Source organism: Phodopus roborovskii, unplaced genomic scaffold (genome assembly GCF_943737965.1).
Source record: "Phodopus roborovskii unplaced genomic scaffold, PHOROB, whole genome shotgun sequence".
NCBI classification, from domain to species: Eukaryota; Metazoa; Chordata; class Mammalia; order Rodentia; family Cricetidae; genus Phodopus; species Phodopus roborovskii.
This window is the reverse complement of record NW_026126482.1, coordinates 34,669,581-34,686,414: the sequence shown is the minus strand read 5'-3', so window position 1 is coordinate 34,686,414 and position 16,834 is coordinate 34,669,581. Positions and strand designations below refer to the sequence as shown.

The 16,834-nt window shown below is 46.0% G+C and overlaps 1 protein-coding gene across 1 annotated transcript in view; it reads left to right on the top strand.

Annotated features, from left to right (window-relative positions):
* Positions 1-16,834, top strand: part of Gpld1 (glycosylphosphatidylinositol specific phospholipase D1) — a 50,356-nt gene that overhangs the window by 20,656 nt on the left and 12,866 nt on the right. The window contains exons 12-19 of the mRNA XM_051194509.1: positions 2,343-2,408; positions 3,592-3,712; positions 6,625-6,764; positions 10,380-10,566; positions 13,638-13,748; positions 14,249-14,323; positions 14,414-14,570; positions 16,577-16,718. Coding sequence (XP_051050466.1) covers positions 2,343-2,408; positions 3,592-3,712; positions 6,625-6,764; positions 10,380-10,566; positions 13,638-13,748; positions 14,249-14,323; positions 14,414-14,570; positions 16,577-16,718 — 999 coding nt within the window. The remainder of the gene's footprint in view (positions 1-2,342; positions 2,409-3,591; positions 3,713-6,624; positions 6,765-10,379; positions 10,567-13,637; positions 13,749-14,248; positions 14,324-14,413; positions 14,571-16,576; positions 16,719-16,834) is intronic.

Sequence of the window (16,834 nt, the reverse complement as noted above, 5' to 3'; positions counted from 1 at the left end):
GATTAGCAATCCAGTATAAATTCTATTTAATTTGACTTTTTGTGCTTTCCTGTGTGTACGCATGGTTACAGGTGTGTGCACATGCATTCATGTGGAGATCTGAGGTTGATGTGGATGTCTTCCTTGGTTATTATACCATGTGACTTAGTCCCTTGCTGAATTCTAAGCTCCCTTATTGCAGATAGTGTGACTAGCTACCTCACTTGGAGATCTCCCATCTCCGTCTTCTGAACACTGAATTTTCAGGTTAGCTACTATGCCCATCTTTCATTTTTGTGGGTTCTGGGGAACCAAACTCTAGTCCTTACACTTACATAGCAAGTGTTTTACTTTCTGAGTGATTTCCCCAGCTCCAAAATCTTATTTTAATAATTAGCAAAATCTCAAGTCAGATCCCTAAGCCCTAAGTGGAGTTTCTGTATCGGTGTGAGGTGTATGTGTGGGTGGTGTGGTGTGTGGGTCTGTGTACATTCAGAGGACTATTCCTCAAATACTTTCTACTTTGGTTTTTGAGACAGAGTCTGTCATTGATCTGGAATTTGGTAACTAAACTAGGCCTGACTCTCTAGGCCACCATACCAGGCCAACGGTGCTGGGAATCAAATACAGGTCCTCATCCTTGCAAGAACTGACTGACTCATCTTCCCAGATTGTCTGAGAGTTTTTGGGTGCAAGCCAGCCTAGATGTAGAAAGGGTGGGGTTTTTTTTTTTCACCAGTTGCTAAACCTTCCTAAGCCTTCATTTCCTTTTAAATGGGGACACTCACCATTCCATCTTTATGAGGGTGTGAGGAGTCAGAGAGAGCCCCTGTGCAGAGGGTTTAATGCAGAAAGCATTTAATAAGTGCTGGCTCCATTATCATGATTGCTTTTAGGTGGATGGTGAGTTTATATTGGCAGAACTCAGAATGCCCAGTCATAGTAGAGTGAGTAACCTCCACTTCTTCCCCACACCCTCTCTGCCATATGCAGCAGTCCACAAGCCCAGTCCCATTTCTGGGTGATTTTGGTCTAGTTGTACATAGCTAAGGAAAGACAGGAACAAACAACAGAGAAGCACAGTTCATATCTCTATTCTAATTTACCAACACACAAAACTTCCCAAAGTGATTGTGATTGTACACAGGAACACACACACACACACCAGAGAGAAAGAGAGAGAGACAGAGAGAGAGAGAGAGAGAGAGAGAATACTTACCTTTTAAAGTACACTCATTTTTATTTGAAACCTACAATAGGCTTCCTGAAGAAAGGGTACTTATGCCCCAACCAGACCTTTGCCCACCTCAGAAATGTGCTGAGTTTAGTGCTGGTCTTTTCAGATTGCCTTCTGACTCCCAGCCGTGGGACAAAGAGGATTCAAAGAGAAAGCGCTTTCCTCCATGCAGACTTGGCACGGTGGATAGAGAAAGTGTCACTCAGCAGGAAGGATGGAATTGTAGCATCGGTAGGGAAATGGAACTGAAGATGACCATATTAACCAAAATAAGGCAGACTCAAAGTGTCAAATTTTCTGTCACATGTAGAACTGAGATAGAATACACACCATAAACTATTAGGAAGAGAAGCAGAGTTTGTGACAGGGGAGAAGGGAAGTGGGGGAAAGGGAAATGGGATGCTGATTATGATCTCAGTACATGATATATGTGAATTAACGTGACATCATGAAACCAGTCACTTTATACAATGAAATCCTCCAAAAGGGGAGGGGGCCTGGGATGTAGCTCAGTTGGTGGAATGGACGAAGGTGTGGCCTAAGAGGGACTCTGACGGAGCCTTGGGGAAAGCTTGCTCTCAGCGCCTCCCCGCACTGTCCAGCAGCACCTGCTTTTCCCTTGCTGTAGAGCCTTCCTGCTTCTCCCAGTCCCCTCCAGTGGCCTCTGTGAATTCCCTCCAAAGGCCTGCTCCTCCCACAATGTCCATCCCACTCCTATGAAGTCTCTCATTGAATGAGGTCGTCCCTTACATTTTCCAAAGTGGTCTTACTTGTAAAAGAGAAACTTGGTTTCCTATTTAGTTGCTGAATCTGTAGAGTTTTGTAAGGGAATGAAACTGAACACTGTAGATTTTTTTTGGTGTAACCGGGCAAAGGTGCTGTAATTGGGACCCATTTTGTATCATGTTTTCAGACTCTGGGCATTTCATGTTTGCATGTAAGTATGGCAGGGAAGCCAGGAGGGCAGAGGAGGGCTTGGCCAGAAAGACATGGGCTGTCTATCTGAATGGCCTTTGAGAGGGGTTTAAATGTGGCTCTGGGGCACAAAAGATGGTGCATTGGACTTCTAGTGACAAGAATGGTTTAAAATGCATCACTGATTCCCTGTCAAAATTATGCTTCCCAGTGACTGCCACCTGCCTGAGAACCCTCTGTTCATCTCATGTGATGGCCGGAGGAACCACACCCTCAGGTAAGTGGATCCAGAGTCATTTGTATCAGATAAATGCCTCCTCAAGAAGGGCTGAGAGAGGGTTGACCAAGGGGTCTTCAGACAGCTAGACAAGGTCCAATTCTAGTTGAGCCATTTACAACTGGGTGAGCTTTAACACATTAGCAAATGTTTTTGAACTACAGCTCTTCCTTCTGACAGTGCAAAAACTCATCTAGGGACCTAGAATAGAGACGTGGGCTACAAATGATAGTGGGCATAAGGCAGAGGCATGCAGCCAGCTGTTCACTAAGTGGTCATTGCTATCCTAATTGATTATCACCATTATTGTGACTTACGGACCTTCCCCAGACTCAAGGCATTTCATTCACAAGGTGGGAAGAAGTGGGCGTTTTTGAGGAATAACCCAGAAGTCCTGATTGATGCTGTTAGAGCTGGTGTCTCCTGCTTGAGCCAAGAACCAGCCTCCATTTTATGATGTTATCAATAGATAGGAATACCATCCGTTGTGAATGAAACAAAACAATAGCATAAATAATAAAAGTACTTGGAAATAGTCATTGTACCGGGAACTCAGAGCATGTGGCCTGACAGATGGCTGAGCACTGAACATGCCATTTGTAAATATTGCTGAACCTTGGAAAGAGAAGGGCTGGCTGCTCTGGGAATGTAGCATAGTGGCACAACCAGGGCCCAGCAGAGTTCCTTTGAAGAACCATTGAAGCATATGAGAGCAAAGCCCTTAAATATTCTAGATACTAAAGTGAGGGCTTTACTGTAAAACATCCTAAGGATTTTAATGCATCAAGAGAATTAAAAGATGAAGGAAGGGTTTACCAAGCCTTTGTTGCCAAATAGTACATTTTCTTTTTTTCTTTCTGGTGCTGGGGTTTGAACCCATTCATGCATATGCTAGGCACACATTCTGCTATACCCATAGCCTCAGCAACATCAAGTTTTATAAGGGCTGACTTCTAAGACTTAGAAATATACTTACCAAAAGATTTCATGGAGCAAAGGTTTTGCTAAAGTTATGTTTGCCGTCTCTTCAACTTCTGGATGTTAAAATCCCAGTATCTCAGGCAGTGTTAATGTGTGTGTATCTTCATCAGGCAGTATTAACACGTGTACCTTCAACTCAGTAACTCAAGGGGCTGGTAGCCTTTTTGGGTTTGAATATTTTATTCCTCTCTCTTTTCAACAGTTCAAAAGTGCAGAAAAATGATTTTCACAGGAATCTGACCGTGTTCATAAGTAAAGATATCAGGAAAAACCTGAACTACACAGAAAGAGGCGTGTTCTACAGCACAGGCTCTTGGGCCCCGGTGAGAACTTCCTGTTATCAATGAAGGAGGGCGGAACACTTCTTAGGACAGCTTGCTTGTAGAGTCCCTGTGTGTTGCTGATCATACAGTTGTCTGGGTTTGTGCTAGGCCAGCAAATGTCCTTGGACTTCCAAATGCGATGTATTCCAGAGATGCCCTAAGGCATAAATGTGTGCCAGTCAAAGGAACTTTGGGCATCTAGACCAGTCCTGCTTTGACCATAGCCAAGTGTGCTTGCTACATTGAAGGCTTCCTACATAGCCCCATGCTGACAGATGCCATCGTGTGTGAAATATATCTATAGGGTCATTTTCCCCCCAGACAAAAATTCTCACATCATAGTTAAGATTGGCCTCAAACTCTTTGCAATCATGATCCTCCTGTCTCAGCCTTCTGAGTACTGGTATTATAGGCATGTGTCACCATGTCCCCATCCAATGGGGCCATCTTTAAAGTCACATTACTATGGGGATGAAGATGAAAGTGGGAAAATGTGGCCTAATAGGAGCAACAGGAGCAACAACAGCTATTATGTGAGTAGAATGTGATGACAGCTTTGGTGTGTTGGTGGGACGGAGCAGAGAGGTAATTTTTACCTCAGAAACCATTGCTGAAGGCATCATGAAGGGGTGGCACTGAGGGAAACTCTAGAGTGAATAGCACTTCACCAGCGAAAGATGGTTGGAGGATGCTTGAGGATGTTTGGAGACTCAAGTACTTTATTTGCTTGGAACCCAGGACAGAGAGATGTGACTACTGCAGGACTTGGAAATAAGTAGGTGCTGGGTTGTGGTTGTTCTCAAGACCAGAGGGTTTAGACGCACCATGAGCAGGGCAAGGGCTGTGGCAGGGACAGCTTCCTGGAGGTCACCCTGCACGGTCACAAGGGAGGGTGCCTCTCTGGGTTTGATAAAAGGCCCATAGTCTCCTACTATGCTGCCATGGCTTTAAAACCCTTGCTAGCTGGTAAGCAAAAGCCTCTGAGTGTTGTTTTTGCACTGGACTCCACAAGTTCTGTAATTGGTTCTGAGTCTGGAAATTTTTTGGAGGAAAATGTATAAGGGGGCAGGGTAGGGACTGCATTTGTTATTTTTCTTTTTTGCTGGGGTAAATACCTGAAAAAGGCAGCTGGAGGAAAGAAAGGTTTATTTTCATTCACTGTTTGAGAGGTTCATCGTAGTGAGGGGATCATGGCAGCTTGTGTAGTGGACGTGTGAGGCTGGTTGCTCACTTCACAGTCTGAGAGGAAAGCAGAGGGCAGGGCTGCCGGCGCTCAGTTCACTTCCTCCTTTTTATTCAGTCTGGGTCCTCAGTGGATAGGACAGTACTGCCCACATTCAGAGTAGATCTTCCTTCCCTGGCTAACCCTCCCTGGAAATGCCCTGATAAATGCATCCAAAGCTTTATCTCCCGGGTGATTCCAAAGCAATGAAGATAAATGACTCAGAGACTTGGTATTCCCGTGTCTGTCCTGAGGGTTGATACCTTATAATAGATGATGGGTTTTTTTTGTTTTTTGTTTGTTTGTTTGTTTTTGCATGACTGTGCAAGCCAGAGCTGGGCTCCAGTTTGTGTACAGCCTGCTGGTGGGATGGTAGCAGGGAAGATAGAAGACATGTTGCCTACCTGGAGGTCCTTACACAAATGTTTCTCCCGAGCCTGGGCTGGCTGGCCTGCTTCCATGTTCTCAGCGGGATCTGCTTTATTGTTCTCTGCTGGGGCCTAGGATGTCTTCTTTGGTCTTATGTCACCTTTTGGCAGAATTAGAAATGTGTTCCCTTAACCTGGATGGATCCAGTGTTTATTGGCTTGCTAAGGACTGCTCCAGTTTGTGCTTACATCTTTGCAGCCAGAACTTCAAGACAATTGGGAAGCTCTACACGGATCCTACTGGTGGTCCCCACACTGGTGATCCCACTACTTAGGATGCTGAGGCAGAAGGACTGCTGTGAGTTGAGGCTAGCCTAGGCTAAGGAATGAGATGTTGTCCCCAGGGTGGGGGGGAGAAGGGAAAGAAATACTAAATAAATGTAAACAACAGTTTAGAATTCCAAGTTTGGTGGCCAGCTGTCCCCAGGTTTCCTGGCATAGACCTCCAGCTCTGTGAAGGACCTCTCCTGTTCCTTAGGCAGCTGAGAGTCAAAGCAAATGGTGAGCACCTCAGTGTGGGTGTGTCTCAGAGCAGGGGTTCTCAACCTTTCTAATGCTGCAACCCTTTAATACAGTTCCTCATGTGTGTGGTGACCACCGCCAACCATATTTAGTTGCTACTTCCTAACTAATTTTGCTACTATTATGGCTCTTAATGCAAATAGTTTTGGAAATAGAGGTTTGATAATGGGGGTCTCGATCCACAGGTTGAGAACCCCTGGCTTAGAGGGTAGAAATTTTTAGAATCCTGGTGTTGTTCCAGTTCATTTGTTTGAGAAAAATGAACCATCTAGTTCAAACATAATTCCAGCTCTAGATTGACCAGGCTTGCCTTTCCTAAAAATTTGGTCTATAAAAATTGTTATTTTCCAGGCATGCCTTGAGCCCCAGAACTTGGGAAGCTGAGTCAGCATGGTCTATGCAGTGAGTCCTAGACCAGCAATGCCTTGCAGTGTGATGCTATCTGAAAAGAGAAAAAAACTTTGTGGGGGTTGAATCTTCAAATCTTCAAATCAGTGCAGACTGTTAGTTATGAGGAAATCCTAGTTGATTCTTCCCTGGTAGCCCATCATCTCAGGCAACATCCAGCTATCTTAGTGGGACTCCGCTGTCCCTATTGCTTGGCCTAAGCTAGCACACTGAAACGGATGGATGTTTTATTTGTCAGCCCTTGTTAGAACTCATTTTATTTGCCAGAGTCCCATGGCTCCTGTTGACAATGCCATGAATCTTCACACATCTAAAATAACCTTTTGTTTTAGGAGTCCGTAACCTTTATGTACCAGAACCTGGAAAGGAACCTGAGGATGATGTTTTCTGGCAGCTCACAGACTCCTCTAAAGCATGTCTCCAGCCCCTCTGCCTCCTACTTCCTGTCTGTCCCCTATGCCAGGCTTGGCTGGTAAGGATGAGTTCAGTAGATGGGGGGCGTTGTATTTCATGCAGTCCTTCATCAACTTCGGGGTGGCATCATTTGTGTTAGCCAGGGAAACCTCCTTTTCTCTATATTTCAGAAGAAATTAGGAAACAGAAAAATAGATTCATTTAAAATTTGAGTGAATTGGGGACAGAAAGAAATGTAACTTCCTCCCTGCTGAGTTGTGACTGTCTCAGAGTTACAGAAGGTTGGGGACAAACATGAGTCAATATAATTCTAAGACATGCTCCCTGCTCCTCTCCTGGGGAAAGTGGGTCTGGGCCCCAAGTTGCCTCTATTTCTTTAGAGAGTTTTTGTGCAAGTCAAGTTTGAGAGAAATGTTTGTCTTGGCTTGCTTTCTACTGCTTTGATAAAACACCATGACAAAAAGCAACCCGGGGAGGAAAGAGTTTGCCTGGTTACATCTCCAAACCGCAGTCCGTCATTAGGGGGAACTAAGGCAAGGACTGAAACTGGGCAGGGACCTGGAGGTAGGAACTGAATTAGAGGTCACGGAGGAAGCTGTTACTAGCAAACCTCATGGTTTGCTAGCCTGCTTTCTTATACAACCCAGCACCACCTGCCCAAGGGTGGCACTGCCCAAAGTAGTCTGGACCCCCCTTCCCCAATCCCCATCATTAATTGAGAAAATGTCTCATAGACTGAGAAGTCTATAGGCCAATCTGATGGAAGCATTTTCTCAGTTGAAGTTTTGTCTTTCCAGATGTCCCCAACTTGTGTCAACTTGACAAAAATAGTAACCAGCACAGGGGCTTTACATGATGTCTTTAAGATTTAAACTGTTTTTTTTTATATATTCGAGAGTTCTGCCTGAATGTATGTTATGTACATCATGTATGTGCTTGATGTCCTTGAAGGCCAGAAAAGGGTGTAATGTTCCCTGGAACTACAGTCACAGATGGTTATGGGCCACCATGTGGTTGCTTTATGCAGTACTCTTAACCATTGAGCCATCTTTCCAGTCCCAGAAAATGAGTTCATAAACACCTCCAGTTTTGAAAGAGAAAAGAATTGCTTGTTTGGTGAAGTGAATTGTAAGGTCCCTGACTCATTCCCAGGCTGGCAGATTCTTTTCCCTTGAGTCCCATTCTTTACATAGGTATAGAGTTGGAAGTCATTTCTTTAGAAGCCAGACTATTTTCCTGAATGCCTGTTGGACACACTGATACTACAAGTGAAAAGGGGTAAGCTGGATAGCCACAGAGAGAGGCGAAATGGTGCCTCCTGAGAATGTCTCTCCTTTGGCAGAGCTCCAGCAGAGGACCCTGGTTACGTTAGAACCATTTTTTTCCCTTTAATCCAGGCACTCAGAAAGGCAAAAGCAGATGTATCTCTGAGTTTGAGGCCATCCTGGTCTACATAGTGAGTTCCAGGACATCCAGGGCTATATGGGGAGACTCTATCTCAAAACAAACAAATGAAAAACAAGTCAACCCCATTTTCTAATTAATTAATCATCAAAAAAGCACTAATTTAATGTCTAAAATATATAAGTTCCTATAGCTCTTTATAGTTGGTCAAATATATTTAAGCACCAGGGTCTTTCATTCTGCTAAGTAATTACAATAATGAAGTGTTATTTTTTGTAGAATATCTTCAAGTGTTCTTGGGGATTTATTATCGTGGGCTTTCCCCTTGTAGTATAATGATACTCTAAGAATGCAAGCAGAGAGCTATGTCGATGATCTGAATACAGTGCTTCTTTTGGTGAAGGCCTGGCACCCACTGATCTCTGGGGATTCTTTTGATTTTGAACCTAGCCACAGCCATGAAAGTGACTTGTGGATGATTTGGCAACACTGCTGGTCTTCTCAGTGTGGTTTCCAGTGGCCCTTTATTTGGGGGGACACTGATACATGCAGCAAGCACAGGGGACTGGGAAGTGAATTCTGCCTCTCTGCCGTCAGTCATGTGTGAGCAAAGGCTCTTCTTAGCCACTTTCCTGAAAGAGCCAAAGGTGGTGCTGCTGCGCTGGCAGCCTCGGGGCTCTGCTCTGGCCTTTGCCCTTCTACTATGCATCTTAGAAACTATGTCTTGTTACTTGTTCTTTCCATGGCTATTATGAACTAGATTAGCATAACTTTTATTCTTTTCAGCCCCAGGGTGACATGTGAACCACTGACTGTCATCTCTGTAACTAGTCAATCACAAGTCCCACTTAGAAATATTTACTTGACACAAAAATGCAACTCTTCCCAAAGATAGAATGTATTCTAGAGCCAGTTACGAGTGACTGTGGTCTAAGAACACAGATTCAGGTCACCCCAAATACTGTGTTTCAGTGTGGTAATAGTTTCATGAAGTTTTTATAGTGGCATACAGAAAAAGTTATAAATCAAGACACTTTAAAAAAATATATTGATGGGCCAGGCATGATGGCCCACCCCTTTAATCCCAGCACTTGGGAGGAAGATGCAGGAGGATGTCTGAGTTGGGGCCAGCCTGGTCTACATAGTGAGTTCCAGGCCAGCTGAAGCTACATAGTGAGACTGTGTCTCAAAACAAACAAACAAACAACAAAATATATTGTGGGAACATCAAGCAGGTTAGATAGAGTGAAATGGCTGCTACAAGCCTCAGATGCTATCCATAACATTCTTAGTCTTGGGGTTGGATGATGATAGGTGTCTGCTAATACATCCCTGAAGGATATCCCCTGTAACGAGTATTGTTTTTCTGCCTGCCGCCAGCCTTGTCCCGCCGCCGCGCCAGCCCCAAATAATACACAGAGACTCTGTATTAGATATTATACTGTTGGCCAGTTACTACTTTCTTATCAGCTAGCTCTGTCTTAAGTATTAACCCATTTCTGCTGATCTACGTATTTCTCTTACCGGGGAGCCGGCGGCATACTGCTTTCTCCAGACTCTCCATCTTGACTCCTCCCTACTACTTCCTATTTCCTCCTTGTCTCCTAGTCCCTCCTATCTTCCTTTCCTATTGGCCAACAGTGCTTTATTATTAACCAGTATGAGAAACATATATACATAATGGCATCTCCCATCAATCCCCCACTCATTTCAAGGGTGTGAGGTCAGACACAGGTGGACAATTAATGGCCACTGAGATGCCTACGTCAACGCAAGATAATCTGGCTCTGGATTTGCAACATCCCAGCTCTCCGCAAACTGGAGACTTCCAATAAACCTTGCAGAATCTTTAACACAGATGTGGCTTTTTCCCCTTTAGGAGTATCAGTCCACACCGTACCTGTGCTGGCTACCCAATTTAATGCTATAAAAGCTGGGGTATGTTAGTAGGGTGGAAATAAACAGTATTTGATTAAGTAATGGTGGACCAAACAGGCCAACCCAGGATCTCGGTGGCTGCTTGTAGGACACACACCTTTATGAGGCTGCTCTTCCCCAATTCTGGTTCTGAGGTCCAGGAAGACCCAGTTACCTCTAGCTGTCCATTTTGGTTTTGTTTCCCCCTATGGAGAATGACTCTGAATCCCACAAATGATGCAGCCCCCCAAATGAATGTTGCCAGTGGTTACTCAGATATCTGAATTGCTGGGTTGTGGAGAGGAGAGCAGGCAGTGTCACCATAGCCCTCACTTCTCTCTTCTTCTTTAAGGGTCATGGCCTCAGCCGACCTCAACCAGGATGGACACAGTGACCTCGTGGTGGGTGCGCCAGGCTACAGCCACCCTGGCCACTTCCAGATTGGGCGGGTATACATCATCTATGGCAACGATCTGGGCCTGCCCCCCATCGACCTAGACCTAGACAAGGAGGCCCACGGGATCCTGCAGGGCTTCCAGGTGAGACCTCCTGTCACATCTTTCCTCTCTTAGGGGTGAGTAAGCCATTGCTGACATTTTGGTATATTTTCATTGTCTTTCTGGTACTGAGGGTTAAATTAAGGACTTCACATATGTCAAGCAAGTGCTCTACCACTGAGCCCACTCCAGCGCCTCATCCAGGCTACTAGGCAACACTCATTGGCTGAGCCCCCTCACAGAGAGTACTAAGCAAGCACTCTACTGCTGAGCCACATCCCTGGAGTTGGAGGAGTCTGGGTCAGCATTCTACTACTGAGCTATGCTCCCAGCCTTTCCTTTGGGGAGTCTAGGCAGGTACTCTATCACTGTACTATGACCCCAGCCCCTCATTGAAGGGGTTCTAGGTAGCACCCTACTGCTGAGCCACTGCCCCCAGACTTAACACAGCACATTTTGAGGCACGTTCTCCAGACGAGTCGCTAGTAAGCAGAATGTCCATAGTGCCACCTACACAGATGTAGTGTCTTTCATTGTTACAGTCACCTTCATTTATCTCACTCTGTTAGCTAGCTTCCAGTGTGAAATACAATGCCATCCCCAAATACACATGCTATTTACACCAGCTTCAAGTGGAGATGCGGAATTTGATTTCTTTTCTATTTTAAGAGATGGGGGTCTCACACAGTAGCCCTGGCTTCCCTGGAATTCACTATGTAGTCCAGGCAGGCCTTGAACTCCTCAGTGCCTATTTTCCCAAGTGATGAGGTTGGTAGTGTGACAAGCTTCAGTTTCTTGATGATACAGTGCAGTGGTGGATGATAGAAATCCCATATGCTTGCCATTGTTTCCCCTGTGTGACTGACTTCGATAATTACGGAGTGTTTATCAAAGTAGAAACCTGCAATCCGCCCATCTTTGAACTCCAGGCTTTGCTTAGATGTCATTGCTTTACTCTGAACAGATTTCCATCCCTAGGGGAAACTCATAGTCACTGCCTGTGTTTATCACTGAATCAGAGTGTTCCTTCCTCTTGGGAACACTTAGGGCCCTTAAGGGCTTTGAGGACACAGAAGGCACTAGCCATTTTAGTAGTAAGGAGGAACACGAGAGCCTGGTTGCTGGTCACAGAAGAGGCTTTGGTGGCACTGGCCTGACCCTGAATCTCTGTCAAGTGTCTAGAATTTGGAATTTAGATTTTTGGATCACTGGTGGCTACCTGAGTGGGCAAGTTACTTCTACATTGCTAGTTATTAATGCCATGGGGGAAAAGACATCATCATGCCTGTCTGTAAAGACAAAAACAAAAACAAAAACAAAAGCACCAGGGGTTTGTGATCTAGTTTAGGCTCTGATGAAAGCATTCGTGGCCCTACCACATGGAAGTGAGTTGCCTATCCAGTATATGAGGTCACATTGTAAAGGCTGTTCCATTTTCTGGAATCTTCTGAGACCACATGAAGTATTTCCAAAATAAATCAAGCCATCCCTGTCTCTTTTACTACTGCACAGTCACCACTGTTAGACTGGTGAGTAAAGTCCAAAATTCTGGGCAGTGGCTTCCTGCATGACACATTCTCAAGGCCACATGGGATAGGAGGTTGTGGCTCCACAATGCCCTCCTCTCCTGTGACCTTTGACAGTTTGGAAGATGGCCAGAAGAAGGCATGGACTAGACTTTGGAAGCCTGTACCCAGCTCTGTGTCATCATGAGCCTCCCTTTGTCCTTGCCTCCCAGAGAGTGTTAGGGTTGCTACTCTGTGCTTTGCTGTGAATGAATGGCTGGATGCCAACAGAGATTAACAGCAGATCTTCTGGAGATGGCACAACCCATCTACAGAGGGCAAGGTCCCCACCCAACCCTAGCATGCATCCTGGAGTAGTCCCCTGTCCTTTGTCATGTTCCTAGATCATTTCAAAAGGCCAGATGCCACAGATACCACTGCACACATCATAGGAGTTAGTCAATGGATAATATATGGGGCACTGGGCCATATGTGATGTGACAAATCATCATTACCAGATAATTCACTGTGGTGTAAGATGTGGGAGGCATAGAGAAGCAGCTGACCAGTTAGGCTTAGGCTGATTTTAGATAGGAACAGGAAAAATATCCATAGAGAAACATCCATGTTGGGAACAAATTATGTTGGAATAAAACAAGTTTTCCTCTTATGAAAGGGATGTGAGGTTAGTAACAACAGCCCCTAACTGGATATATGTAAAGCTCTATGGAATTTTCTGCCACCGTGGGGAGGTTCTACAGCTTTGTTGTGTAGTGCTAAGAGCCATTGAAAGTGAGTGTTTGTGTATGTGAAATGGGGCCATTGCGGCTGAGATTCTGGTTTTGTGTTAATTACTTGAGATTGAAATACATAGCCATCTTAGGCTGGCAGCCACAATGCCAGGCAGTGTGGTTCTGCAACCACATCATGCGTGTTGGACAGAAGTCAGTTGCTGTTGCTGTTACTTCATAGCTGTTACTGAAACTTGCAGCTGGGCCTGATGGTATAGGCCTCCCAGCCTAGCTACTCAGGAGGTTGAGACAGAAGGAAGGGTTACAAGTTCAAGGTCTGCCTAAGTTACAAAGTGAGTTCAAGGACAGCTTGAGCAATTTATTTAGTAAGACCCTATCTCAAAATGGAAAAAAAAAAAAAATACAAAAAGGGCTGGGGATATAGTTCAATGGAAGAGTACTTTCCTAGCATGTGTCAGACATTCAGCTCAACACCTAGCAACACACACACACACATACACACACACACACACACACACGCGCGCGCGCACACGCGCGCGCACGTATACACACACACACACAAGATACTGTAGTGTGGGTTGAAGTGCACACACACACACACACAAGACCATTTCTACACATCTAGAGCTCCTCAGGACTGTCTGCTTTCTTGCTCTTGTACTTCAGCTTTTCCTCTGGACAGACAGACTTGCCCAATATCTCCTAAGGCAGAGCTGCCCATATGTGTCCCAAATGTGCTACTGAGCTGTGAGGTTTTGGGCCTCAGTCTATGGGCAATAGGTTTGGGGCTCAGGCTCTCCACCCTGGGAGTCTCGAGGCCATGCTTAGCCCAGAGAACTAACTTGTGCTTTCTCAGCCTTCAGGTCGCTTTGGCTCAGCTTTGGCCGTGCTAGACTTCAACAAGGATGGGCTGCCTGACTTGGCTGTGGGTGCCCCCTCCGTTGGCTCAGGGCAGCTCACCTACAATGTAAGGCTGGGGAGAAGGCAGAGGTGGGGAAGGGGCCAGGGGCAGGGAGCAGGGTGCCTGTCAGGGAGGAGATGGGAACCGAGAGGGAGTGTGTTCTGGAGAAGAGGCTATCAGGTCCTTGGCCACACACGGCAGTGACTACAGACTGGGGGACAGAGATAAAATGTACCCTCTGCTTTGAGGCACTCTCAAGTCTCATGGAAGTGAAGGGTTAAACGAAACATAGCTAGGCATGGTGATACATGACTGTAATTTGTGACAGGAGGCTGAAGCAGGAGGATAGCCTTGAGTTCAAGGTCAGCCTGGTCTGCACAGTGAATTCCAGGCTAGTATGGGATAAATACACAGCAAAACCTTGTGTTAAACAAATACAATAATAAACTCCCATGTCCAGACTGAGTTTCTTGGGGCAGTGAGTCCTCTGTTTTGCTGTGGTTTAGGGTTCAGAGTTTTTGACACCGTGAAAGCTTTATGGTTTGTTGTCATTTGTGCTTGTCTAGGGTGCGGTGTATGTCTACTATGGGTCCCAGCAAGGGGGGCTGTCTCCTTCCCCCAACATCACCATCTCCTGCAAGGTACGTCTCAGCCTCGTGTCAGGGCCTTACCCAGCTGCTGCCCATGACATCTGGAACTGATGGATTGTGCTTTCCCCTTTCCCTCCTAAGGACACCTACTGCAACCTGGGCTGGACCCTCCTGGCAGCGGATATGGATGGAGATGGCCAGTCTGACCTGGTGATCAGCTCACCTTTCGCACCTGGTGGAGGGAAGCAGAGAGGGATCGTGGCTGCCTTTTATTCACACCCAAGACAGAGTGGCAAAGGTAGAAACTAGTGGGGCGGGGCAGGGGTTCTAGCTTGACTGGCTGCATGGTATCTCTTGCATATGGACCTGTTTCCTTTTCCTGAATGTGCTATAATGTCACCTGCTAAGAGACAGGATCTCATGCTGACAGGGACTGGCAAAAGATGGGGAGAGAATTGCCAATGAGGGCAGGTGAGGTAGCTCAGTGGGTAAGGAGCTTGCTGCTAAGCCTGACAACCTGACTTTGATCTCCAGAATCCATATGGTAGAGGGAGAGACCTAGCTCCCAAAAATTTGCTCTTTGACCTCCACGTGCATGTCATAGCATGTGAGCACTCTCTCTCTCTCTCTCTCTCTCTCTCTCTCTCTCTCACACACACACACATACATATACAACACACACACACACACACACACACACCATAAATAAATGTTTAAAAATATTACTTACTGAGTATATTAAAAATTACAAGGGGAAAAGAGGTTATTCTTTTTTTAAACATAATTTTTAATTGGTTCATTGAGAATTACACATCATGTACTCAATCCTGATCATTTCCCAGTCTCTCCATATCTGCCCCTCACACCCATAGCATTCCCCGCACGATGAATTTACAAATTAATAAAAAACAAGACAAAGCAAGGAAGCAAACAAACAAAACACCCATTTCCCTCCTCATCTTTCCTGCCTCTTCAACACCCCTTCATTTGCCTTAGTGGCATTGGGAGCAGTGGTATGTCGAGAAGTATACCTTTTGGTCCACTCGGCTTTACTTGCAAATGGTCATTGTGTGATGTGTTGTTGGTCTGGTTCAAGGCCTCTGGCTTCTGGTAAATCATCAATGCTGGACCCTCACCGAGACTCCTCTGATATCCTGCTGTTTCCATGGTTCCCTAGTCCCCTTACTCTTGTAGGTCATAGGTGGTGTAGATGCTGGAGTGTGCCAACTCACAGGCTGTGGGTTGGGGTGATAGCTGATTTGGACAGTTCTGTGTCCCCTCAGGCAAAGGGTATAACCAGCTTGTCTAGGTCTTTGTCATCAGGGCCAGCTCTCCCTGGCCTATGGCGAGGGGTGAGGACATCTCTCCCAAGTTTGGTGGCTCTGACCTCGGCTATCCTTAAAGCCTTTGATGGTAACATGGACCACAGACATCAACACAAACCCCAGCTATGGTAGGCCCACAGGTCCAGATGTGGTCCTTGGCTGAAACCTGGGCCCGGATGTCACCATGGCTATGTGTGGCAGTGTAGGGCACTCAGATCTGTATGGCCCTAGACACCAACGTGGCCTCAGGTGGCAGTGTCAAACCTGGGCATCCACACAGCCATGGGCATAAACACAGACCCCAGCTGCAGCAGGGCCACTGACCCAGTCAGGGCCCTTGGTCACAGTTTCAGTCTGATTGACACCATGGCCAAGGGTGGAAACACAGGCCACCCAGATCAGTATGGCCCTGGTAGAGGAGGTTATCCTCACAGCTTCAAAGAGTGAAATAGAAATTCTACGAAGGCCAAGGCCAAAGTCATTCCAGATGTTCCAACTGCCCTAAGGAAGGCTTTTCTAAATAGCATCTTTACCCGCTGGAAATGAGCTCCAGAAACACACGTGTGGTCTGAAGAGTGACATCTACTTCTGATGCTGGGATCCTGGGACCTGTATATGACAAAGGGGTTCTGGCAAAATCTCAGAAGGGACCTAGTTCTCATATGTTCATAAACAGGATGCATCCTTTCAATGCCAGGCCCTCCGTCATAAAAGGAGTGGGTGCCAATCATTCAGTCATGTAGGGATTTGTTTTAAGACAGGATCTCATGCCACCCAGCCTACTCTCAAGCTACACAGAGCTAAGGATGACCTTGAACTCTTGATCCTTCAGCCTCCACAGCCCAAGTTCTAAGATTGTACATGTGCATCACCAGGCCCACAATACACCTTTCTTTTTTTCTTTCATGCTGGTTTACTGGGACTGGGTGTCACTGGTTGGTGATCAATCAGTTGGTTTATGGAGATGGGTTTTCTTTAGAAACGCTGACTGCAGAGGAAGCTGACTGGAAGGTGAGCGGTGAGGAGGACTTCTCTTGGTTTGGATACTCCCTTCATGGGGTCACAGTGACAAACAGAACCCTGCTGCTGGTTGGGAGCCCAACCTGGAAGAACGCCAGCAGGTCAGTGTTGGCACTGGTGCCTGGGGAAACTGTGTGCAGGGCAGGTGCCAGCTATTATGGGACCTAATTAAGTGTTGGGTGCACAGGAAGGGGGACTGGCTATTGCCCTTAGAAGG